General features: G+C 44.0%; 1 protein-coding gene across 6 annotated transcripts in view; it reads right to left on the bottom strand.

The window, feature by feature from the left end:
* Nucleotides 1-27,041, bottom strand: part of ATRN (attractin) — a 157,274-nt gene extending 130,233 nt beyond the window's left edge. For 5 of the 6 annotated variants that reach the window (XR_014228556.1, XM_082315657.1, XM_082315656.1 and 2 more), the window contains exon 1: nt 26,634-27,041. Coding sequence is in view for 5 of the 6 variants with exons in the window: in XM_082315657.1 (XP_082171783.1) it covers nt 26,634-27,004 (371 nt within the window). In the remaining variant the exon portion in view is untranslated. The remainder of the gene's footprint in view (nt 1-26,633) is intronic. The other variant, XM_082315660.1, reaches the window with a different exon arrangement.
* Between the last annotated feature and the right edge of the window lie 491 nt (nt 27,042-27,532).

Here is a 27,532-nt window from a genome sequence, read left to right as displayed (position 1 = left end):
AAACCAAGTATTTTCAAATATCGCCCCTCTCCAGTTGGCCACCAGTATCTCCATCAGGCTCCCGACCTTGACACACTGTCCCAGCTCCTGCTTTTCTGCTGTCACCGAAAACGAATGCCACCGAAGTCACCTTTTTTGGGGCTGGCTGGTGCCTCTGCCTTTATCCCGCTGGAGCTGCCAGCTGCTTTCAGCAGCAGCAGCAGTGATCTTGAAACACATCTCCTCCTTGGCTTAAATAAGCTGAGCCACACCTGCAGCTCCTCCCGGTTGTCTAGCTATGCCTTTAAAGTTTCGCTTGCCCAACCAGCTCTCCTGCTGGGAAAGGAGAGGAATTTCAAAGACATTTAATTAAAAAAAAAAAAAAAAAAATGCACTTCAGCTTATCTTTATGGAAGAAGCTTGCTTTCTCTCTTACCCTACAACCCCAAAAGTTTATAATAAGAAGTAGTAAGCGAATTATATCCAGGGAGAAATCATTTGACAAGACCCCAAATTAGCCAACCTCAACACTCAGACAACAGAAACCATGAAGGAAAAGCTGATTTCCCTCCTCCAGCCCCATTTCCTCATGTCAGGAATGCTGCGGGGGTGCAACGTGCTGGGTCCCAAAAGACACCGGCATTTCACCACTTTCACAACCCCCGGTTAGAGACGCTGCCTTGTAACAACATCTGGTTTGGACGTGCCAGAAACGCTGTAGCTCCACCTGATGATCTTGCCTCTGCGTTCCTCCAGCTATTAAATTCAAACTGAAAATATTCCAAATTTAGATCCCTGTCAATCCTCGTATTTCGTTATTTCCAGCCCCATCTCGGAGACCACAAAACAGCATTGTTCGCTGCATAACCTCAGCTTTATCTCTGTCGAACCAAACATCCAAGCTGAAGTGTATATGTCAACATTAACGTGTACCTTGGCTACTGCAAAGTCTTCCCCCCATGCAAATTTATTGGGGAAAACAAAGAACAAAAGGTATTATTATTATCATTATGCCGCAGGAGCGTCTTCTTCACACAAGCGGTATTTTATAAGTGCAGATTTCTGTGGCTTTGCTCTACTATCTCTATATTATCATTGATCTCTGCCTCCATACCGCAACAACTCCAATCTTGATTATCAGTCATCTTTTTTTTTTTCCTTCAAAACACTTTCCCCCGTGCCTGTATTATGTGTAGAAACGTTACCATGACAAAAGGCCGCTTCATGACGTCCCCTTGAAGGCCACCTTTACCCAACGCCCATACCTGAGACAACAGCCACACAGATGGTGAACGCTACAACAGTTGTCTATTAAGCTGATCTAACAGTTGCACTATGCTTTCCCCATCTGTTCACAAATCCATTTATTGGATCTTGGCCTAGTTCTTTGAAATAAAGATAATTTAGCTGCAAGTGTTTGCAATGCCTAGGAAAACTCGACTCTCATCCTTCACTGGCGGTCTCGAAACGCTCCTGGAGTTTCTAGGAGTACGTTCTCTACTTCACACCAGGCAGGAGGAGACAACAGTGCAGAGCAGAAGCAAATAAAGCTCACACGTGATAAACCATCTAACTCTGCAGCAGAAAAAGGAATATACCAACCCCTCTCTTTCCCCCGCACACAATGAATCCTTACAACCTTTGGCCAAGAGCCCTTGCAGACAGTCTCACCCCACACGGGGTGATGCCTCGGCATCAGCCCAAACTCAACACCCTGCAAGACGACAGTAAGGAGAAAGCACGTTATTGCGATCGTCAAAGAGAATCATCAAAGGTTAATGATGAAAGATCTCCAGAGCCAGACAGGTCCCATCAAGGCCTACCACTGGAAGATCAAAAAAAATTCATTGCATTAGGTGATCCAGCCTGACTTCAGGTAATACATGACATATACTTTATTTAAACATAGGTTATAGTGTATCTTCTAAGAAAAAATAATGGTTCTGAATATACTCAGAAGCATTAAAAAACAAAAAATCTCATTTATCTATGTTTTCTTCATCCGTGTCCAAGTTCCAGTTGGCATTTATCAAGCTTTAGCTCCAGTCATTAAGTTTTTGTTTACTTTTCTAGAGGGGGGAGAGGGCAGAATCGTTTGTTATTTATAGCATCACAGAATCGTCAAGGTTGGAAAAGACCCTTAAGATCATCGAGTCCAACCGTTAACCCAGCACTGCCAAGCCCACCACTAAACCATGCCCTCGAATTTAAATCCATCATCCCATGCTGGAGGGTCATAGAGTCCCTTTTTAAAAAAAATAAAGTGTTGCACCACTTAAATTCTGGTTAGAAACTAAAAATACAACAAATTCTACACAACATTCTAGTTTAGTAATTTCTGCTTGTATCATCTGTATTCATACGTGCAAGATTTCCAACTCTCATCAGGGTAAAATACAATCAGTGTAACTTGTAACAGAAAAGTCTACACACACATTTGGTCTATGCAGAAACTTAAACCAACTCAACATATATCTAGCCAAATTTTTTCAAGATCTTGCTAGCTCAAAGGCTTAATAATCTACCAAAAAACTTTTTTTTTTTTTTTTTTTTTACGAATGAGCTATTTTAGACCATTTCAAGATGCACTTCTGATTCTACCAATTTGAATCCATTTTTCTAGCAGTCAACATCTTTTCACTCGTTCTGCCCTCCCTTCTGTTTCAAAAGTTAATTGTGATTCACACTCTGTTGCAAATAGCACGCAAGGTTTGTCGGATGATTTTTCAGCACTTTCCCAAAATTAGAAACATTCAATTAGTCAAAAAAAAAAAAAAAAAAAAAAAATGTATCTTAAGTACGTGTACAAGCATTTAAATTGCAGTACACTACACCTGTGTACCTTGTAAATAAGGCATCGTAATTAAAGTTTTTAAAGCACGTGTTCAGAATTGACAGACACGTCAATATTCTCCTCCAGCTGAAGAGCACTTTACTTTGATAAGCTTTCAAGTTACCAGTCCTACATTTAAACCCAGGCAAAAGCGTTCACTGCTGGGACGGGATTGTGGATGAAATGGGGTTGAGCCACCAACTTAACTTTCCAGCCAGCAGGAATCAGAAATAAATAGAGTTTAAGGCCATCCCCAGGGAGCAGAGGACCATCGTCCTGCTGCACTTTGCTAAGACATATGCAAAACCCCAAGCCTCTCCAACAAAAGTAAAATCAGCAGCAGCAATCCCTTCCTCTTTCCAAAGCCACACGCGAAACCGCTGCCCAATTCTTCCTAACCAATGCACCCCAAAAGACCCCATGCGAACCTCACGAAGCACGTTCAAAGGCTGCTTGAGCTGCAAACCCGGCCTCCGCCACCACTGCCGATTCCTAGGCCAAATGCAGTGCGCGGTACCTGCTAGCAGCATTTCGAGAAAAGCTGAAGCCCAAGATCAGTCAGCTTTGCAGCAAAAAAAGGAAAATGAAAATATTGTGACGTCCTATAAATAAATATCACAGCCTGACCCACTTTCCTAACGGGTAGAAAGAATTCCTTTTATTTCCTGCCTGACATTCAAAAATTTCTAAGCTACTACACATCACTGTTACCTGCTGGGGAAATTGTTCTCTAAAAAAAAAAAAAAAAAAAAAAGTTAGAGAACAGCTTGGTGTGAAGGTTAACTTCCATTTGGTCCCAACCTGAAAAAAGGATTTTGACGCACATCCTCACATGTACATCATTAAAATAATAAAGTACGTCCCAAGATCCAGATGGGGTTTTGTGAACCTACAGAATGACAATCTCTAACATTTTAAAGCAGGTTTCTGGCTGAAGCGACACGGAGAAGGTCATGCAAAGAGCAGCGAATCAATATTCAAAGAGGAATCCGGGCTGCAACGTGTGTTTGGGGCAGCCTGGGCTTGTTCACATCGATTTGTTCCTCCGACAGTTTTTACTGAATATGCACAACAGCTCCTACACCCAATAAAATGCAACAAGTGGCACAGGTTTTTATTCTGCTTCTTGACACCAGCGACATACCCATGTAGCATTTGACAACTAAGCATCCAAAAACGAACATGGAAGAAAATATTATATTTATTAATGAAACAGATTTCCAGATAAGACCGTAATCTAATTATCCCTTGATAAACACACTAATAAGGAAACTGCTCTCAAGGCTGACATTAGTACGAATAATACAACACCCATAGGAGCCCTCGTAAGCATTGAACATTAAATTTAAACTTGAGAGAACAAGACAAGTGTGGTCCCCTAGAAATAAAGTGTATATGTTCATATCATACGAGGATATACTGTCTGCCCCAAAAATGTTCTTCTCATGTGTATTACCTTAAAGAACGAAACGCGTCTAAGTATTATTTAGCTTTAAGGAAGGGACAGAGAAGAAATTAATTGAGGGGAAATGGAGAAGTCCACAGAGCACCAATAATAAAAATAACCCAACGGTTTTGATCAATACAATCTTCTAAAATCTGATGAAAATTTTGTACCTCATTTCAGTGAATTCTGCTCACAGACATATTCTCTCCGGCTACACGAGCTCTCTTCCCTAATAGCCCCTCCAGCACATACACCTGGAAGACTATGAACGGTCATTCAGCCGGGGACTACGACCGCTGGCCCGCGGAGGTGAGCCCCGCTCACCACCGACGCCTGACCGCAGAGTCAGGTTTGGTTTCCAGCTCTGTTCCTCGCCCACCGAACATCTTTCAGCACCTGCAGAAGCAACTGGAAATGAGCACCTACCTTCCTAACATAAAGCAGCAACATTTAACTTAAGATTGCCCATGTCCAGGAGAAAAAGATGGGAACAACAAGCGCTCTCTTCTAATTTCTGCTTTTACAGGGACTTCTCATCTCCACGTACATATTGGTAGAGAACTGTAGTCGCCTTCCATAAACACTCAGTATATCAGTCCTTCTCCCCTTCCCTTACATTTTCCAGTTCAAGCCAGCTGTTCCTCTGTCCCGTGGACCGCTGTGCTAAATTCTTAATCACAGCAAAAAACAGAGTGATTTGGAACCCCTTGCAGAAAAGCATGAGTGGTATTTTCCCCAAATGACTCATTTTTAATGAAAGCAATTTCACACCAAGTAGGAAAAAAAAAAGGAGCTAAATATTGAATACTTTGAGTATTTCATCAAGGCAGATGTACACGGTTAGCTTCCTTGAGAAGTTCCCCTTTGTTAAGTAGAACAAAACTGGAAAATAAAGAAAAGTCCCGATGACTCAAATTTAGGCAGGACTACATTTACATCCTAAAAATGCAAATACCGAGCGCTCGTACAGCTACGTGTTCTCACTCCTCTTGTGCTTCTGCTGCAGCAGTATGCTGGGCTCATCTATACGATACGCCCCCAAACAGTCACCCTGCCGCCGAAATGGGTTACATACCAACATGAAAAAACCTGGCATTAAGACGGTAAACAAGGGGAGGGGAAAAAAAACCCAGTCTATTGAACAATAAGGCTCCTCAAGAATTAATTTGCTATCAAAACGCAACTCTAGCACATCTCTATACTAACACCAACCTGTACGTTCGACTCAGCACCAGAAATGCTGATGCTTAAGAAGGTCAGCGTGATACAGCCGCACATTCGGCGAGCATAAAAATCCACTTATGCAAACCCTCCGGTGCGCAGACGTTCATTAGGGGAAGTAAAATGGCTGGTAAAATTCCTCTGAAAGAGGCAACAAGTTTGATCAACTCTATGAATGCTCTACGAATCCCTCATTTAGTTGCCGCCATAAGGAAATACAGTTTTTGATACAATACTATTCACACCTATGAGATGGGAAGCCACCTGCTCCAGTTTACAGCCAAATCCGGAGCCAGTATCCTGGCTTAGCGAACAGGGAAAAGGTCAGATTTTGCGTAGGTTTGGTTAAATCATCTTCATCACGTAAATGAAAAGTCTCTGTTGCTGGCACAGATCGGTTTAACCACACTCAGCTTACTCCACGAGCTAGCCTAAGCTTTTCCACCAACTTCTTGCAAGAATGAAGTAAACCCACACCACTCAAACCACCACAACGTTTATTTAAGAGCCTGAGAAAATAAACCAAAGGTGAAAGACATCCAGTAACGCAACAGCTCTGAACTCAAGGAGGCGAAGAGTTGGAGTGATTTTCAAATACCGGACCATGTTTGTCAACCTCGCTGTGACCAGCGAGTATAAAACCCTTCGGAAAAGGGGTGTGTTTAGCCACTATAAACTGCTACACTTTATTAAATGCGTCTGCACAATAAATTTTACAATCCGTATCAGATATTTCCTAATCCATGAAGACAGATTCTTGGCTATTAGAACACCAAGCCTTGATTCCTTACCAGGATGAAAGAAACAGCAAGAAAACTCACTTTAAAAAAAAAAAATCCTTCCAAAGAATAGACTTAAGTACATTTTAATCAAGCAATGACTATAAGAAACCATTTTATTTTGGGAATAAATGTTGAAAATAACGCACTCATCGGCACATAATGCAGAATTTATGGTTGGTGTCAATGCAGCTTTAGCAACAGACTCGTTACAATATCTTTATAATCCAAGATGTGTTAGCATTTCTGCATACGATAAGTAGCTCTTGAGTGCTTGTCTACGAAATAGCTCGGCGGCGCAGGGAAGGTCACAACCACCAGCCTACTGATTTCTCAGTTGCGGAGGTGGATATGCATACTTTTTTTTCCCCCTCTTTTCTTGTAGTAAGGCCGCATCTAACGTACAGCTCTCTTGATAATCGCTACCGAGCAAAGAAACATCCCCCCCCCAAAAAAAACCCCCACAAAACAAATCCAACAGACGAACTATTTAACGAACACTGGGGTCAATCTAGAAAATAACTCAATTGTGGGCGTCCTTTGAGCGCAGGAGTCGGGGCAGGCCTGCCGAGCTTGCAGCCATCCAGCCAAGAGCCAAACTCCCCGAGGGAAGGCGTAGCTGCAGAAGTCATTGCTTCCATCTCCAAGTCTGCCATATGCACCTTTCCCATCGCCTCTGAAATGACTTAGAAAGGAGTTATTCTTGGACAGTAGCGGGAAAAAATGAAATTCCATCTGCTCCCAACAGATTTGTAACAACAAAAACAAAATCGGTGGCTCAACACTAGTTATGCAAAGTTTCAAAATAACCCCTCACTTCACTACCAAGCGGAGCATGATTTACAGGCCACCTCTCAACTAACAGGCTCTAAAAAAAAATTCTCACCTCTTCATTTAGGATTTAGTCATCACGAGCTCTTTCCTCTCTCAGATAACATCCATAGGAAAAGCATGTTTGCACTTAAAAGGAATTTTGCAAAAAATTTTGCTCTGTTCATTTCTTTTAAATTAAGAAAAACAGCAAAGGAAAAGATTTTGCCTGGTTCCAGTGTCCCAATTAGCTTCTTGCAGTTTCATTTAGTTACCTCTATTCATAACCAAGATGTCTTAAAACATTATTTATAAGAATAACACTGACCACCTACGGTAAGCACCCTTAAACCCTGTAAGAAAAAGCTTATTCCTGCCTTAAAATTGCTGAAACCAAGACGTAATACTTCAATGTACCCTATCAGGAAGGATTAGGAGAACCACTTATGCCGAGTCCTCTGGAGCAGAAAGCAATAACCCACTTCACGTCGAGTGCTTCCCTCCGGCGCGCTCGAACACTGCTGCATTGTCCGCCCGGCCGCAGTCCGCGTTTGTGGGAAGGATTTCAAGGTGTTGATGGGACTTGTGCGTCTACGAGGCTGTTTTCCTCCTGACTGTACTTTTATTCCTGGCCCAAAGCAGCTCTCTGCCCTGCTGTCGGGCTGATGAATGCTCACGGGCATAGCATTGAGGGTAACCCTTGTGTCTTAGCACTCATTTCTGCTATTTAACACAACAAACACCAAACTTCAGGTTATTAAAAGGAGGAAATTTCAAGCTGAATGCTTTCCAGACCTAACCACAGACGCATCAATGCATCATAAGGTCAGTAACGTCCTCTCATCTCCTGTGCTTTAAATTAATCTGTCAGAGATAATGTATAGAACAAGGAATAAGAAGTGAAGCAATCACGGTAATAAATTCCTCTTTGACACATGAAAGATACAAAGGTATCGGTCACTGGACGTAACGGTTTTCAAGAACCATTTTGTTCTTATGCTAAAATTATCTATGCAAAGGTATAAATAAAAAACTCACGCAGCTGGTGTCTTTCTAAGTTTCAAGGCAGCCGGACATCTTTCATAGACTTGGTACTTGCACTTACTGCTGATACAGCGGAGAAGTTTCATAGCGGACTCTACAGATTTCTTTTAACTATGAGCTTCAAAAGAGTCGCAGGCAGTCGTTTCAAAGACAAAAAAAAACACCATAAAAATGATGGCTGCACAACGTTTCCTCGGAAGTTTTAAAACTCACACGTCCAATTTCAGAGCCCCTCTGAGCATCCCCAGTACCAGGAGCACTGAGCGCTGGGTGGTCATGCCAGAGCCCTTTTATACTCGAATACACAGAGCCGCAATCTCAAAAAGCAAACACGATTCACAGGAAAGCAGAGGGAAAGGTGATGCAGACCGCCGCAAGGCCAAGCAAGACAAGGATGGAGACCCAACTTGTTTTTCCCCTTCATCCCGCCTGCAGAAACAGATGCTTTCTTGCTTGCCAAGAGCTCTGCGGTACTATTTTGAGCTTTTTGCATCTCATTATTTAATTTATTTATTAAAGTCTGATGCGGGAAAAGGGAGACAAAACTTGCTCAAAGCATTTGGGTTTTATTTAGGTTAAGCCAGGCTGTTCAAACTGGCTCGTAGTCAAATTGTTCCACTAATTACAATCCTTATTTTAGAGAAAGTGGAAGTATTCGGTGAGATTCTCCAGCTGCGTAACTCTTTACTTAGGGGGTGTGTTTCTCGCCTCAGCAACTTCAACAAGCAGAGTTTGAAGCACCCAACAACTCTCGAACCATGAAATGGCATTCCCCAGGAAATAAATCAATTTAAATTTTAGCTGTAAAATTAAAGCACGTTAACTGCTCACCATTAGTTAAGTATTACAGGTGAGAAAGCAGCGGCTGCCCGAGGAACAGCACCGCCACCCGTTCCACATGAGGGTAATGGGCAGTACCACCACAAAAGCAGTAAGGGTCACCAGGGTTTAAACCCTTGCCATCAACTGCATAAAAAATTACATTATGATTTTCTCCCCCTCTCTCCGAAATGACTGTCTGAAAGGGCAGGTATTTTAAAGACAGAAAAAGCAAGGACTGACAAATATTGAATGCTGAGCATTTTTAAGAGCTGGGCCATTAATTTAAAAGCTTAACTTGAGCCACCGTTTTTGAGCCACGGTCAACAGTTTTAACGCAGAATCCAAAAGTCTTTCACGAACAGCAAACATACAAAATCCCTGAAAGCAGACAGGGCTCTGGCCAAAGACAATCATTAAACTAGCCCATCCGACGCAGGACGGGACCTTTCACAACAGCCCCTTCTAACATCAGAAAGCAAACAGGACGTTTTTACAGAGTTCGGACAAAATTTGTGAGTTAAATGTAGCGGAGTTTGCTGTTGCTTCCAAACCCAAATGAATTTAGTTACTATTTGCGTGGCAGGTTTACTATCTCAGCGAGACAGAGGATTTCATATTGTTAATGTTCGCTGGCATAATAATCAATAAGTAATTCACGCACAGAGAGAGTAAAAGTCACGGCTGATTCATTTATTACGGGTTCGGCTCAGAGCTGTCCTTTGCCTGTGCTCCTCACCGCTCTATGCTGAACTGAAAAGCAGACGTTTTCCCATGGCTCTTCGTCCTCTTTTCTCTGGAGACAGAATTATTTCTACATGAGCTGTGCTGTGACTTGTCAACAAGCATATATTGCTCTGCCAAACGAGCCTTGATACTCCAAAACCTCGTCTGGCCACTAATTTGCTGAAGAGCATTTAGTGTCCTACCTAACCCAGTCACATTTCCACATCTACCCAACACGGGTGCATGGCCAAGAGGAGCGTTTTATGAAAGTCTCAGCGTAGTGAAGCGTTACATTAAAATTACATGTTAGTGCAAAACCATCGCAAGGTTACTAACAATATCATTTCAGAATCGCATTGAAAATAATCACTTTTTTACTCAAAGAGGAAGGTTGCACAAATGAAAAAATCATTTACGTAAATAAATCTAGGGAAAAAAATAGTAATTTTCAAATATGCCTTACTGAAATTTTACATAAAAACTATAACATATATAATCACTGTTGCACCCATTCCGCCATTCCTCGCCAATACCATCACTTCCCATGTGAGATTTTATTCGATTTTTCCAAATCACTAAAAGCTAAAATGGTCAAAATTCATGTTTCAAACCTACGAGCACTTAAGCACATAAACTTCATCACACGAACAGTGACTACACGTACTGTTGGGTCCGTCACGCAAGCCACCAAACCTGGGAGAACACAATTTCCAGAAAGCTGGAAACACAAAACCTTGCATTTCAAAACAAACAAACAAAAAAACCACAAAAAAAAACCACAACACCCCAGACCAAACATTACAACATTGCATGCAATGAAAAAAATGGGCTTCCAGCAAATTAATTTTATATACAGCAGAGCACCCGAGAGCTCTCGTGAGGCCCCGGAGAGGTCAGGCTTCCTCCGACAGTGGCTTTGGGGTTAACGTCAGCTCCGGATGGAAAGCACGGGGTGAGAACACCCAGCCTGCTCTGCTGCCAGAAGTTCACCATGCTGAGTGATAACATAAACACATCATTTTGCTTTAATTGTTTCCATTCGAGGCTGTTCTTCTATATTAAGAGTGTTACAGGCCTTGATATAACTTTTCACATGATTAAATTTTAATATAAAAATATTTTTTCCATTTGGGAAAATACTGACATAGTAACGACTGGGAAACAAAATATCTGTATCTGCTTCCAGTCCAGTCTAAGCTGTGAGCTGGAGAGCAACATGATAAAAAAAAAAAAAAGAAAAAAAGACTTCTAATAAAATTGAATAGGTTTTAAAAGGGAAAACTGCGTGACAAAGGTTCCGCAATTACTGGCTTCCAGTTTGCATCGCGTCGGAGTAGATGGCAGCGTCACCGGGTTGTGCAGAGCGCGGTGCACGGCATCATCGAGTGACACGTGCCGAGGTGAATCAGCAGACTCTCCGGATTAAATGTCAGGACTTGCTGGATTAAACATCCGGACTTGTTTCATTTAAGAAAAACCATTGTTTGTTCCATTTTTCCAAATCACAAGAGGAGTTACATGCTTGGCAAAGTGCACCTTCGGTAATTGAAATAATAGTTTATGTTTAGCAGCCGTGAAGCATTGTTGAATGAATACTACCTGTTCCTTATGCTGATAAGAAATACCTGCAGGCAAGAGCATTTGCTAATCAATAGACATAAAGAACTTAAGCATAAATGACAATCAGACCCCCTAAAAATAAGAGCAGAAGAATCCTCTTTGCTAACAGGTGATTAAAACACCTGATCAGAGGGCGATGCTATTACCCAGGAGATGCTCTTCCCAGCGCTTTGAACCTTAATATCATCTTCCCCTCCTCCTCGCTGCCTTTTCTTTGTTTTTTGAACTGCATCACGCTGACAAATAACAACCATTCAAAGACCAATTACTGTTTCTGGGTCTTTTTTGGATAACTTCATCTTAACAGGCTTTATCTGGAAACCACTGCGAGCGTAACACCGCATTGCACAATGCTGCTTCATCCCCATTCTGTCATTTTATTCACCCTGCTCTGCCAGGGTGATAGCGTGCTCTCTGTACCCAGGCTCCCCCGTGATGTCAGAAGTGATGTAATCAGTGCGCATCTCTGCGCTCTACCCAGGTCATGAATGAAAATATTAAATCAGGTTCCAGCTCCAACTTCTTCGCAAAAATATACTCCGCTTTTAAACTCCACCCGTTTAACACCTCAGCAACTGCCGCCTCGCGATACCTATCATTCGAGAAGGAGCCTCATTAATTTCACGTCAATAGAAATGACAAAATGGAAGATAAACTTGGTTGTCAGTTTACTCCAGTTTTCCTGGCTACCACACCAAAGGTGAAAAGTTCTTCGTACATCACGTACTATCGTCCAGCTTCTCTATTTCAGTAATACTCCAGGTGACATTGAATCAAACAGGCTCCCAAAGTCCAGATAGCATTTATCTGTTACAGATGCTTTCATCCTAAACGATGCTTAAAAAGCATCCCCCACACACATATATCATTAGCACTCTTGCCAACGATATATTTTGTTTAAAATAGCACCCTTTACAAATGGCAAACCTACCTGGCAATGTCTGTCTGTCTCCAATCATTCTTTCCTTGAACGTGCTCTAAAGCCCGCTTTGCTCCCAAGGTCAGATTGATGGGTCTATAGACACACAGATCATCTTTCCCACAACTTTTTTTTTTTTTTTTTTAAATAGACACTGCACATCACTATTCCACAGTCCGAAGACTCAACTAATGTTACTTTCTACGACCAGCTCTTCACCCTCACTATTTTTAAAACTGCTCTTAAAAGATTATGAGTACACCTGCCCAAGGGCAAAATTCAATTATAATTACATGGAGAAAAGATTTTAAAAGTGAATTAAGGATATAGAGGATATAACACAACTCCTGAAAATCTAACCAAAGCATTAAGATAAAAAGAGCAGCAATGAAAAAGGCAGAAAATTTGATTTGAACCAGTGAACGTGAATCCCATCGGTACAAATAATCAAGACAACGTACAACATGGCCTATTTTAGGGGGAACACAATCCAAATGTTATGACTGGGACTCCTACATACTCCCTCAGTACAAATAAGTAATACGATATGTATCCTCATGTACCACGTCCTCATCTCCAGCACTCGGGATGAGCTCTGCAGTTTAACAGTCAGCTTGGGAAAGGACTGCACGCTCCAAAACCCTGGTGTGGGAAACAGCTCTCTAAGACCAGCTTTAGATTGACAGCTAAGGCTCTGATTTGCATCAGAAGTCTGACAACACCCCAGCCTCAGTCTACAAGAGCTGCAAAGTACCTGCTTGTACTGCACCAATTAGACACCAAAGCAGTTAACCAGTTCATAAATCAATCCTGTAATTCTATCCTGCATTAATTCACTTGGAGAGGGAAGTGTGCTGCACCCTCCTGAATCGAAACGTCACTGCAAACACGGGGAAGAAGTCAAGGTACAAAGCACGACTGTGTAAAACAAAAACAAACAAAAAAAGCACAACACACACACACAAAAAGCCAAAACAGAGCACGTGATGGACATTTCTGGGATTCCCCCTTTTCGGTTCTGTTGCAATTTGCTCCCATGAGTTTGCCACTGACACCATCGGGAAGCAAAGACAGCAGAGAAGCTTCTTTGGCTTCACCTGCACATGCTAAGCTCCTGCAGAAACATTTCTGAATCTGACCTGGAATAAGGCTGGAGGTGGCACATTGACATCATCTAACTTCAGTCACCTAAAGGGCTCAGTGCCCTCGGTAGCGTGGTCATCTCCCACACAGTCCATGGGTAGCGCTCCTCAAAAGGCAACTCATAACGTTTCACTTACATTTTTAGATCCCAAGCAAGGTTTAATTTCACAATACCACACATAAAAAGTTTGGGTTTCATTTCCAGCACATGTAAGTGAACGGCTGAAACAATACCAGTGCCAGCAAATGTGCCTTTTAGATATTTCGCTATATAATCTGTAAGACCTTTGCTAACAAGATTAGGGTGAGATGATACATATAATGTGAAGTGTATTATGTATCAAAACTACTTTGGACAAAGTATTCCACATTTTTGACCTCGTCTTCTTTCCTCCTTAGCTCCATCACTTAAACAGGATATCACATATTAAGGAACATCAGGTGACCTGCACAATAATTATTTTAATTGCACACCTGGGTAATTGTACAGCTTTACCTACGCTACAGATGTTTGACACGAGAGGCACAGAGGTAACCGCCAAAAGAACATCCCACAAGAAAATTTAGAAACTTGCCACTCCCGGTATTTTCACTCCACGCAGAAGTTACAGCAACACAGGATTAATTAGGGCCAAATTTTTCCAGAGTGTGTTTTTAAAGACTTTGTCAATATATTCAAGAGCTAATAATGAACACGTACGACCAAGGGAAAAAGCTTACAAACAGACTCTTAGCTACCGAGCGATTTCCACTCTAAGTCATTAGCAGAAAGGAGAACCTCTGTCAAAACACCAGTCACTGTAGATAGATAGATAGGGAGATACATATGCGTGCATGTATATATATTTAACCCCATTAAAATTATAGCTATCAAGGGGGTTTTATTTAATTGGAGATTAAAGGGAAAGCAGCTTGTGCCAAGTCACAGTCCTGACCCGCTGTAAATCTTTAGCCCATCACAGGCCCATCAACAGCCCAGACTCCCAAAGGGCGTCCGACGCTCAGTCTGCTCATTAGGCACAGCACCTTGTACTCCTCATATCACGTGTGTAAATTAGGAGAACTTAAGTCTCCACAATACCTTCTGGCCTCAAAATCAGTGTCTTTTTTTCTTCAGATATGTCAAAGATATCACAGGGGTTTATCTCCTCCAGTATCGGTGGATAGTGGCCTTCATCCAGCTACTCTTAATTTCTCAGTGTGAATTTATTGCTTCTGGCCACACCATTCACAAAACCATTATGCTACAAGACGCTACACGAATCAGCAATTCCAGCCGTGTCTACAGCATCCTGTAAGTCCTCCTAAACCTGAACAGTAAGATTTCCTTCAGTGGCTGACAGGAGTTCACCTATTTACTGACCTCGCTACAGAAAAGCAAGACAGCCTTGATGCCCAAAGAGGACCGCACGAAGCCTAGCCATGAAGCGCTCAGGCTTTTGCAAATTTGCTGATGTCCGTGACTCCATCATAACTTTAAATCGATAGGAAATGTATAAAAAAATTAAAGTGTAAACAGAAATCAATGGACACATACAGAGTTTTCTCCTACAGAATTTCTTCTTCAAATCCACAGGTATCCAAGGAATCACCTTCAAATCCACAGATATCCACAGGTATCCAAGGAATCCCTTTCCTAGAGCTGCCTTCTCCTGTTCTCCAGCCTCAATAGAGGAAAAAATAAATCTCTTTTTCAGGTAATGCTACAGAATCAGGGTCTACAGAAGAGGGGGGGAAGCTCACTCCATACAACCATTTCCAAACTCCAGTGGGTCTGCAAAGCAACAGGGCAGAACGTCCTTCCCTCCTCCTCACACCTGGTGTAAAGAGAAGCTCTCAAATCCTTCTTTAAGAGACCACAGAAACACAGTTGCTTCCTAGAAGGCTGCATAAAGCCTACACGTAGAGAAAAATCTAGGGACTGAGGAGGAACACAAAGGTTAGAAGAAGATGGGAACAGTAGAAGTATTTGGGTCACGGCAGTTGTGCATGCCTTGCATCCCATGGCACAGCCTATGTTTTTAGCCCAGTAGCTATGTTTTTACCCCAGAACAAGATGCATGAAGGTACATCAACCACATAAAAAGGGAAAACCTCCCTCCAGCTTCCCAGAGAGAACCTCCAGCTTCCCAGAGAGAACCTCCAGCCCAGCCATAGTGACTTGCTCTGGAGGATGCTCCTCGTTCTCCACCGCAGCAGGTCTGTGGGCCAGCACCACCAGCAGTCCTCCTCCTGTAAGATCTCCCCTGCTTTGGTGAACCTCATGGTAAAATACCGCTCACCACAGTTCACTGCTTGAGGAGGCCTGGTATACAATTTCATAGGGTAAGCCACTATACCTTCCTGTCTGCACTCACATTTCACCATATTTCTGTCCTAGCTGCTTTGACATGCTGAAAGATCGGTGGGTTTTAGGAGGCTGGGAGTACGGCAAAGGATATCTTCTTCAGCACGATGTCTCATCTCATAAACACACATCTTGTGTTGAAAACAAGCAAACCTCAGGCACAAAAGATATTCTGATGCCTTGGCCAGCTTTGATCAGAGAAAAGGATTTTCACACAATGATTTTTTTTTTTTTTCCTTTTAATTCCACATGACAAATTTCTGCCAGCACTGAATAGAAAAATTAGGATCACATTTAAACTTCATCACTTTTAACACACAACATCCTTTTTCATAAACCTCAGTGAAGATGATTTAGGCATATTTATAGTAACATTAACCACATTTCTTCTGTAGGACAGTATTATTCTCAGAATAGACAAGTTGGATAAAACTGCCATTAAAGTATGGCTTCTAAACCCCCAAATTCCTATGTAAATAGCGTCATCATCAGAACATCTTTAAAACATACAAATAACTTGTCCTTGGTTCAGTTTCCCTATGAAACAAGAAGCCTAGATGGTGAACCGTACTTTTGTTTGATTCCTAAAGTCGCGTGGTCATTTACTCTCAAGAGAATCGCGCCCTATGAACGAGAAGGCTACACCCCACACTTTTTCAAAGTAAACCACCGATAAACTGGTACAACGGTACTTAGAATTTCGGCAGAACTGAAGAGGGGTGAGGGAGGAAGCAACGCTGGCTGCGATACCATCCTTCTCTTTCAGAGGAGACACTCCCACGACCTACACCAATACAACACCTGAGTATCTTTGCTTAAAAAGACATTAGCAGGAAATGTGGACGAAGAAGAAAAGCTGCTTTCTACCTCCGAGCTACCGAACACGTCGCACCTCCTCTCCAGCCAGCATTAAGCAAGGGGAAGCCACAAGCACACCGTTACAGCTCTCCCTCTCTCATTTAGCTCTGGTTCAAACCCTAAGACCCGACGTTGCCGCGTCTGCCGGCCGAGGATGCGCACAGCCACGGGGCTCAAAAGCAGAGCTGGAGAACAGAAACCGACCCGCTTCGGTCTCAACTTCAGACACGTTTCAGAAGAAATGACTTGCGCATTTTATAAAACCAACCAGCGTGCCAGCCTTGGGCAGTTCTTATTTATTCCCTTCGCCTTCTCAGGATTGAAGTCCCCTTAGCCCCTTTCTAGTCTTCCTTAGGTGCCATTAGCAAAGTTACAAGCTATAAAGTCACTACAGCTTTTCCAGGTGGATCACACATCCCTGTTTTCCACCAGAAATCTGAATCCCCATCCTTTCACATTCAAACACCAAACCTGCATAGAAATTATTATTACGCCCATTCACATTAGGGAATTATGCACGTATTGAGACAACATTTGCGTGGCGTCCCAGAAACCTTCAGCAGTTCAGGTTACTGAGAATAGCCGCAAATGATCCAAGAATTACTATTTTGACGGTATTACGTTTTACATAGCTCCAAGTTTTCTTTGGGCTCACCATATAAATTCAAATAAAATGAGTTAATAGAATATCGGTGATATCCACTAGGAGAAAAAAAATATGTATTTCCAGCAACATTAGAATGGATGTTTTAGAAAAAATGTGCATAGGCGGGAAGTCAAGTTCTGTTTTTGACTTTGAACCATTTCAACACCTCCTCAAAATGATTCATACTCCAAAAGTTGAACGAGGGCATATTTAAACACCCATTACCATTCCCGAAATGAAAAACACTGACTTTAAAGAATCGCTGCAACCTGTGCTTGTGAGAAACAGACACCGACTGACCCAAATTTAAAGATCTGCCTGTTATGTGTTTGAATGCAATAAATCAATCAGTTAACAAAAGTGCACGAACATACTGTCAGGCGAGCAGGCAGCAACTACAAATAAATGCATCTGGAAACAGAGTGCATCTTGCATAACAATAAATTTAGTTCCAAATTTTTCAACAAAAATAAAGGCAACTGACCTTACAATTACGCCTGTTCCTAATCTCTATTTGAAAAAAATAAAAATCACAGAACCATCAGTGACCTCAAAAGTAATTATTTCCCAGCACATTATTTGGAACTCAATACTTTTCTTCCAGCGGACCAGCAACTTCGATGTCTGCTCACAATTCGGATACAGTAGAATATTTTTTTCTAGCAGCACAGAAGCCCTTGCTGGGAAATAACGGAGGAGTTTTCCCTGAATTTTTTCTTGTAACAGACTTGCACAGTCAGCATTTCAGCCCCCGACTATCTCAGGTCTTGCAATGGCTAGAAATTTTTTTTCTTGGCATCACCTTTGCTGATTCCACACAAGATCAAAGTATGGAACAAAGGCAGACATTGGAGATACTAAGCTCTGAAATCGCTATAAAATTCACGTGACACTCTCCCCTCTGCATTAACAGGGTATCAGTTGTGTAAATTAATCATTAAACAGGCAGGTGTGCAACTTTGGCAGGAAGCACGCTGCACATTGCCACAAAAAACCTTCGCAAAGCCATCTTGAAAAGTTTATTTTAGAAGAACTCAAACACGTTCTCGATCGTAACAAGCAACGAAATCCAAAAATTGTGCACAGGGTGAAACTCAATCATAGATTTTCTCCAGGTAAGGCAACTGCATTCAAAATATCTGGCAACAGTGCCACAATACCAACACTTAGAGCATTACAAAACTGTGAAAGGAAGGATCTATCGACACATGCACAAAGACACGGGACAAAAAAAGGCAAAAACCACTCAATACACAGCTATACCTTATATCAGCAGCAACTCGCCAAAGTTAAATGCGCTGGAGGTGTAATTTTTTTTTCATAGCAATACTAATGACTGAAAAACAGCAGGGATGAAAACTACCACAGCTTTAAAAGCAGAGTAATTGAAGACATAGTTGCTCTTTCACTTCACAATGAAATAACATTAAATCCAACCTAAATTTTCTGAATGGAAAAATAGCTCTCACCTTCCGTACTTCAGCTCATAAAAGGAGTTTACAAAAAAATGCTAATTCATCTGTGCTTCTTATACTTTGAGTAGACAAGCACCACCTTGGAGACGGGTATTAAATTTTCATGCAGTACAAACACTGACTAATAAAGTCTTCAAAGGGGTGTTTTCCTAACATAGCCTTCCTTATTGTGTGTCCTTTCAGATTAGAGAAACTAGCAAAGAAGAAACCAAGGTTTCTGAAAACCAGGAAATAGAAGACAAATAATAGAAAAACTGGGATTTTCATAGCTGCGTTCGTACATCCTGCATTAGTCCCTACAGAAAGCCGAGTGGCACTGGCTAACGGTAAAAGACATTGCAGATAATTTTCCCCCATAACAGGACATGTAACATGCTGTACCTACACAAAGCAACAACCCCCATTTGAATTTTTATGACAAGCAATAAGCACGTCTGAGATGAGGGTTGTGAACAGCAAAACTATTTCTTCTGCAGCTACGAACTCAGCAGGCATGGTAGGGAAAGAAAACGTAGTTTACACATTGGAAAACCTTTGGTTCAAATGCCCAGCCCACCTCCCGCTACCATGATCTCCTTACACCAGCTTAATTCCGCTTCTGCATTTTCAGAGAGCTGAAAATTCTGAATATGATGATGCTGCAGGAAACCTGTTTTACCAAATTAAGCCACAACCAGTACCAGGAATGTTAACTAGATCCTGGGGTGTCCTAGAAGTATTTCATACAATCTGATTTAAAGATCAGCTGCCCTTCTTTAGCAGGAATATTGCTCAGCCTATCAGTAAAACATTTAAATTCTTGTCATGCGAGATGCGCCAAGGCTATTATCAGCGCAAAACACTGAGTCCATTTACTTTAAAACATTATTCTAAAAATCCCCCCAGTGTTCTGATGTACCAAATTTAGCTTATCAGATTTTCACATGAAGACTGTTCCGTGTGCAATTAAGGTTAATTACCAACCCTAACGATTTCACAACTCTGCAATCAGGACAGAGCCCTTCCGTTTTGAGAATCCAGAAGACTTCAGGTTCTACAAGGCAAAACCGTGTCCCAAATCACATGTATGCAGCACACCCACCAAAACCCTCGCAGCAACCTGCGTCTCTATCAAATAAACATTTATTCTAAGCCAAGGGAGAGAAGAGCATTAGTGACAGTCTCAAGTAGACTCTAAAGGAACTCCATGTGGATCAGCCGCAAACAAAGCAAGGGAACAAAAGCAGGAAACAAAAAGCAAACATCCTTACTGGTTCAGCGTTTCAGTGACTAAATGAGTATTTGATTCAAAGCCATACACAAAAGTAAATTATCATCTCTGTTCTGTGCTGTAAAATTGATTATCAAATTTTCCAGCCCTGCTTTCAAGACACTGCAGTGGTTACATGGGCAGAAGTTAGCACGTGGCCATACAAGATCAAAGTACTGTAATAAAATTGTTGTGGTCCTTCTTAGGGTGAATTCCAGTTTGTAGCAGCTCACTCCTCCTCCCCCAAAACCACTTTACCTACAAAATCACATAATTCTCAATCCCATCTTCGGCATTTTTTACTATATCTTTTCACTATGCTTTAGAAGATGAGATTTAAGAGCTCCTAAAGAACTACTGGCTGAGAACATTTTGAGTGCAGAGAAAAAAAGCAAAGCTCTACCAGATCAAGAAGCTAACTCCAAGCGCTGTGCTTGGAACTTCAAACGGGAAAAAAATTCTTCAAGGAAACCGGCTGTTTAAGAAAAGAGCACCCAAGGGTATCATAAATTAATGCAATAATACAGCAGTTTGGTCAGCAGCAGCATTATCTCTATATATAGAGGATTTCCAGCATGGATCTTCATAGACACTTACGTTAGGTGCAGTGAGCTCATGGTTTTAAAGCTCACAAAAGCTTCAGAGGAACAAGCCAGGAAAGTGAAAACCGTCACATGCATTCCAAATGTTATTTAACTTTATCAGGACACATGATAAAAGCGATCCTGGTCCTAGTTTCTTTTGAAAACTTAAAAAAAAGAACAGAAACACTGTTTCTGTGAAAACAGTGCTAACCTCTGTCATTTGTTGATATTTCAATAGAAGCCATTTATGTTAAATGTTGGACATGAGCTTATTTTGGATCCATAATTAAAGAAGCAACTGTGAAATAATGACTGGGAAATAACGGAAAAATAATGGAAAAATCCAGCACAGTGTCAGACAACTTCTGCTGAAGTGACTCAGGCAGGTATTCCCTGATATTCAGACAGAAGAGAAACGAGACAGAAACGTCTTTCTTGTTGACCACTGCAGAAAAGGAAGCATTTGCAGTCAAGTCTGAGGCAGTGATACATTCCTGGAATTGGCAGGTAGAGGAACATTATCCTCTACCTGCATCGTTCCCAGAGGTCTCAACGCTCAGACGTGCTTAGCAGGAAGACAGCAGCCGGACGCTGCTTACTCCTCTCTCTCACAGGTTGAAACCATGAGCTGTTCAATAATTCCAATAACGAATGCTCCAACGGTGAAGACACTTGATGTGCATGAAGCAGAGATGACAGGAAGGATCTAGCGTGCACTGCACTGTCTCACTGTTCTGAATTTTCCGCTATTGACTCCTTGTTATAAAGCAGACTGAAAAGATAAGAAGTGAGCTTATTGCAAACATTAACAAAACCTCACGCAAGTCAAATATTTATGCTGGCCATTCAGTGCAAGGCAAAAAGTGTAGAACATCTCAGATATTTCAAAAATATTGAATTATTTCACGGATGAATTTTTCTTCTTAAAACAGCCCTAGTAAAATATCAGGCTGTCCAATAAAACAGTGAGAGTAACAATAAAACAGTGAGAATTAGGATGAAATGTTAGCCATGAGCTTCTCTCTCAACGAACAGGCCATTTAAATACATATAGAGATAGACAGAAATATAGATATCCATGTGTAGACAGATATACACACACACCTCCTAGCAAAATTATAAATCTGGAGTTGGAAATAATGCCTCCAAGAGCTAAATAAAAGCATATAAATGTTCTTTTTTCCCCAGTGTATTCTTTAAAATTGATAATGCCTAAGTATTTCCTAATTGAATAGCTTATTCTTTTATTAGCAGTGCACAACATTTGAGCGAGCCTTTCACACAGCAACATGGAAGAGAAAATCATTTTAAAGCACGATAATGTACTAATGAAAAGAGAGAAACAGAATGGGGATCAGGCACAAATGCAGCACCCAAATCTAATTTGAGCACTTAAACTGATTTGATTCAAATTGCCAACATCCTTAGATATATTAAGTAGTTTCCTGACTTTCCTACAGCTTTAAACTGCATCAGGTAGCTTTTCAAAGACAAGGGTTTTGTATACTAGCTTTTGACCAAAAGTTCCCATTTCTTTAAGAATGGGAACTGTGATTGATAGTTCTTTGCCAGCTAGCAACTCTCTCATGTTATGATTTACCCAAACCTTCTAGAGATAAAATTCCTCTCACTGTAATATTCTTTGGCCAAGGACATTGTATTACCAGCGACTCCTTAATAACATTCAATCAGCAGCGCATAACTGCCTCCATTAAATTAATAAAAAGGTAGTTTAAAAGATACACTCTAATCTTTTTTTTTCCCCTCCAACTGTCACGTTGCATTGCTAAGCACTGCTTAGCATTTTCCATCTCCCACCTCAAAAAAAAAAAAAAAAAAGTATTACCATGAAAGGAGAACCAGTGCCTTTGCACACAAAAACCAGTTTTCTGGAATCATTTAGTGTTTCATTATATAGTCAAAAATATAGTCTGTTCATATTTTCAGCTACAGTCATGCATCAAATTGCCCATCGGTGTGCCTATATACACAATCCACATACAATACTGTTCCAGAAGCCAAGCACTATCCTGAATTTGTTAATCCAACCCTCTACAATCTCTGGCCAATAAATCTATGTAAAATAGCGCTCATTTCTTAACCTGTGCTTTACCTCCCTCGGCAGCCCTTGTCTGTCTGCTAATCAGGCAGCCGGCTGAAACAATTCAATTCAAGCGGGACAAGAGGTTGTGTCACTGAGCTACGGAAAGCGCTTTGAAGAGTCTGTGGTCTCAAAGTTTGCAGCATCCTTTCGACTGTACAACACCTAATGCTGGCAAGTTCACTCTTGAGTTTGGTGCTCCTGAGCTCCCACGGCTCGAAAACATTATCTCCAGTGTGCTTCTGCAGCTCTGCGACTGGGAGATTTCTCATCCCTCCCAGCAGACAGCCTCACAGCAGTAGTCCTCTCCTGCCCAGATTACGGCAGCTCAGAGCCAGTGGCCTGCAGCAGACTCCAGCCAGCACAGAAGCCCACTAGAGGTTTGTACAGAAATAGAAAACACAAGCGCATCAGGCACGTCCTATATTTTCTATTTCAGCTTCCTTTAAAACCAAGATCTTTAAAGTTCAAGAACTCAAGTGGCTGGTTCCACAGCTTAAAGAAAAGAAAGTCACCTGAGGTCCTTCGTAACTCAATTTTCTACCCCCGCAAGAGCATCACTGATCCGTGCAGCGGCCAGTGTTTTCTCAGAAGCCGTTCCTACAACCAAGAACGATCGCTAACAAAACCACATGCAGGTATACTTTTACTATGCCCTTTTCAAAAAGTCACAGCGCACCACACATGCTTAAAAAAACCCCACACATGCACATTAGAACAGTAACACACTGCGTATCATCTCCCCTTCTGCGGTTTGGGTGAAACAAGAAAGAAAATGGTCCACCCCAGGTTTGTTACCTGTATTTCTAACTGCGGTCTAAATAAACAGACTTTCCCAATGAAGAAGACAAGTAGAATGTTAGCAGACTGCAACACGAAGCTACGACGTTCGTTCTTCGCTGCTAACACAGGAAGATGTGAGGGATTAGTAGGTCAGTGAAGCACAAGTTGTATGATGACAACCCCAGCGCTCAACATAAACAAAAAAGTCAAGGCCACAAATATAGTCATCGTATACATCTAGATAAGGACAGGAAGATTAACATGCCAAATTTAATTACATCTCTCAGTCAAGCGGATAAGCATGTGGAATATACCACACTTACAAAATAATTTCCACCTGCCCTTCTACTTCCCATTTGTACCTAGAGCATCTAATAACATGTCAAGTCTTTTAAAGCCAAGCTCTTGACAACCACGCACCAGAAAAAAAAAACCAAAACAAACCAACCCTGCAGTGCCACTTCTGACAGGAGACAGAGGAAACTCAAGCCATGTGAAAGCTGTGACTGCAAAGCTCTAAGGTTGCTAAAACCACTTGTTTGCACTTCTCAGAGCTCAAAGTTTAAAAACATTACTAGAAACTTCAACTTGCTAATAAATAAATAAATATCTAAATAAAACACCTAGAGCGAAAAACATGCATTATATTTTTAGTCAAAATTTTAGACCGGAATTATATGTGAAAAAGAAACAAGAAGCTTTATCAAAACAGAGAAGAGGAAGGGGGGGCTAAGCTGTTAGCAGTGGATATATACCGATTCTTTTGCTACTCAGCAGCACCAGTTTTGCCATTCAGAAAAGCCGCCTCTGGCTTTCATCAAATCTAGTCCCCTTAAAATGACCAATATCCTGAACCGCTCAAGTAACAGGTAAGTGGTTACACAATGCTCTCCCTCAACTGGAAGAAAATTCTTATCATGACAGTGGCAAAAAAACATTAAAAAGGAAGCTTTCGACTTCCAGGGCTTGCCCAGCCTAGCATGGTTGCCACACAAAATCCCTTTCAAATTAGCTGCATCATACACTCATCTACAGACTGTCAAAAAATACAAATAAAAAAAGATAGAAACCTCAACTCCAAAAGCACACAAAGTGTTTTTCCTCCATAAATTTGGCTTATACAGACAGCTCCCCCTCCCCCAAATCTACAGGTAGCATCGTCAAAGGGTGGCTGGTACTTTCTGTAAGGAGCTTCCCGAGAAAGCAATCGCTGCCTAGAATAACCATCCTTTTTTCATTTCCTTCTTTTCCAAGAATCAGCCCTGCCCAGGGAATTCACCTAACGCATGCAGACACACACGCTGGCGCTCTCGCTGCCACAGCTGATAAAACCAAAGCAGGTAACCATCTCACAGAAACCCCTTCTACCGAAAACCTAAGTTTATATAGAGAAGCCAGGGTACACTTCCAGCCTATTCCCATGAAGATTTCCCATTTCTCATCCTATGAGGTAGACTTTAGATACACCACCCAACTGAGCATCCTGTCACCACCAGAACTGGCCTCGGTACTGCAGGCAATGTGCTTTTCAGCATCACACAGCCCAAAGATCACCTTCCTCCTGTGCAGACACCCCTCACCCCAGCAGACACACATATGCACATAGCCTGGACAAGCACAGAACCAAGGAGTCTCCATCTCCCTGCCCAGAACCACCCTTTAGCCTTTTTTCTCAAAAATAAAAGACCCTGCCCAGAGGCAGGAGCCCCACACCACCCCCTGTCCTGTTTGATCCCCTCCAGCTGCCCAGCTCTGGCCTTGTCCCCCAGCAAACCCTGGAGATTCCTTCCACCAGGCTGTTATTCCCACTGTCCCTCCCCAAGAGCCAGTGCCACTCCTGAACACACTCCTCTGGCCCAAGAGCTGAGTCTCCCTAGGTGCCAGCTGCCCACTTTAAGACTCCTTTTCTCCCCTGTGCATACCTTTCCCGAATTCACCCTTAACCAAAACCAACGCCTGCTTATGCTATCTGCCAAGATGAGCCTCCTTAACCCCCTCAAACACCCCTATTGCCTCCACCCAGCCCCAACACCCACTCGCACGCCCTTCCTCTCCCACTCCAACCTGCTCCCAGCCAGATCCAGTGCCCCATCTGCCTGTCAGTCTTTCTCCCGTATCTGCCCCCGCCCAGGATCTGGCCCCACACCCACGCTGTCCTCCAGCCCCAACACCCGCTCCTCACTGCTCCCATCTGCCTCCAACACCAGCCACCTCCACGCACAAAACCAGCCCTCATTCACCCTTCAGATTCTACTTAGACAGCCCCCAAACCTACCCCTGCTGCCCCCAGTATGTCCCCCTACCCAATCCCCCCCAGCTTTACTTTCTCTCCAGACCTACTGCAACATAAACCCAGTTACTCGCATTCGCACCCCACCATCTCCCAGGCTCAGCCCTGGGCAGTCCATTACACCCAGACCCACACCTACCCACTGCCCTACACCCACACAGCCACAGCCCCTTATACTCACAACAGATCCCCACTTACCCCTGAACAACCCCAGCAACCAACACCCAAAATACCATCCCCTCAGAGACGCCTCTTTGCGGTACGAACACCGTGGACTCCCCAGCCGCTGCTCGGTGGGCAGACACCCACGACCCATTACTCCCAGACCTCCTCCACGCAGCCCCAACCTCTTACACCCCCAGACCCAGCCTTGTGCACTCTCACCCCTATGCTCCTGTCACCCCCTGCCACCCCCCACGCCTGTCCCCTCACAGCCGCACACCCATTGACCCCAGACCCCTCTTATCCCCCTGCCTGGCTCCCACCGGCCCTTTAGGCCCACACCCCCGTTCCCCTCAGACCCGTCCCCACTCAAACTCAACCGGGGACACCCAAACCCCTGTTTGTCCCCTCAACGCGCTCCTACCCGCCCCTTGCACCTGCACCCTCAGGGTCGCCTGGACCCGCCCCTCGCACCCACGGCCGCCTGCCGCCCTCACCCCCGGAGGCTCCCCCCCTTTTGAAGCCCCAAACCCACCCTGAACCCCAAAACCTTCTCACAGCGACCTCCCGGGCGTCGTGAACACCAAGCCCCTGTTGTCCCCCCTCGCACCCCTGCGCCCTCCCGCACCCGCCGCCCCTCGGTGCCCCCAGACCCGCTCCCGCCCACACCGGCCCCGCATCCCCCCACCCGCAACCGGAGACACCCCCCACCTGCCCCCCACACCCACGGCCATATTGTCCCTAGGCGTCCCCGACCGGGGGCACCCACAACAGCCCTCCCGCCCTCCGGGGACTCACCTGAAGCGGCCCCCGCAGTGCTGGCACTGGTCGCCCACCCAGCCGGGCTGGCACTCGCACTGCCCGCTGGCCGGCTGGCACCGCCCGCCGTTGGCGCACGGCTTGTCGCATTCCTTCGCCGCCGCCTCCTCGGCGGCAGTAGCAGCGGCGGCGGCGGGCCCCAACCCCGGCAGCGCCGGCATCAACAACAGCAACAACGCCAACAGCAACCGCCGCGGCGGCGGCGGCGGCGGCCTCCCTCCCCGCCAGCCCGGGCCCCGCCGCGCCGTGCGCTCCCGCGCCATCTGTCGCCGACGACGACGACGACGCCGACTCCGGGAGGGGCGGGCGAGGGGAGGCGGCGGCGGCGGCGGCGGGACAACGCGGACCATCCGCCGCGGCGCCTCCCGGGACGGTGGCCGGCGAGGGGGCTTCCGCCGCTCCCGCTACGGTGGCCGCGAGGTGGCGGGGGCCGGCGGCGGGACGGAAGGCGCAGCAGCAGCCAGGCGGCGCCGCCGGGCCGCGGCCGATGACGTCACCCGCACGCCGGCCACTGGCAGCCCTCCTCCTGGCGGCGGGGCGGGGGGGCGGATAGAGCGGCCCCGCGCCGGGCAGCTCTGCCGCCGCGGGAGCATAGAGCGGGGCGGTTCCCGCCCCCGCCGGGGGGCCGTCCGCGCTCCCCCGCCGCCCCGGCCCGGGGGAAGGCCCCTCACGGCGGGGCTGACCCCCCCCCCAGGGCCTGCTTCCCCCGCCACCTCACAAAAACCTGCCCCTAAAGCAGCCGTGGGGAGCGGGGAGGCCCCGGTGAGGGTGGCAGTGAGGCGTGTGGGAGGCCTGGAGGCCGACAGGGAGGGAAAAGATGAAAAAAAACCCCGAGTTTTGGTGTTTTTTAAATCATCGCTCTTGCTTCGTTAGCTGCA

The sequence above is a fragment of the Platalea leucorodia genome (assembly GCF_965183815.1).
Source record: "Platalea leucorodia genome assembly, chromosome: 6".
Taxonomy (NCBI): domain Eukaryota; kingdom Metazoa; phylum Chordata; class Aves; order Pelecaniformes; family Threskiornithidae; genus Platalea; species Platalea leucorodia.
This window is presented reverse-complemented; position numbering and strand designations above follow the sequence as displayed.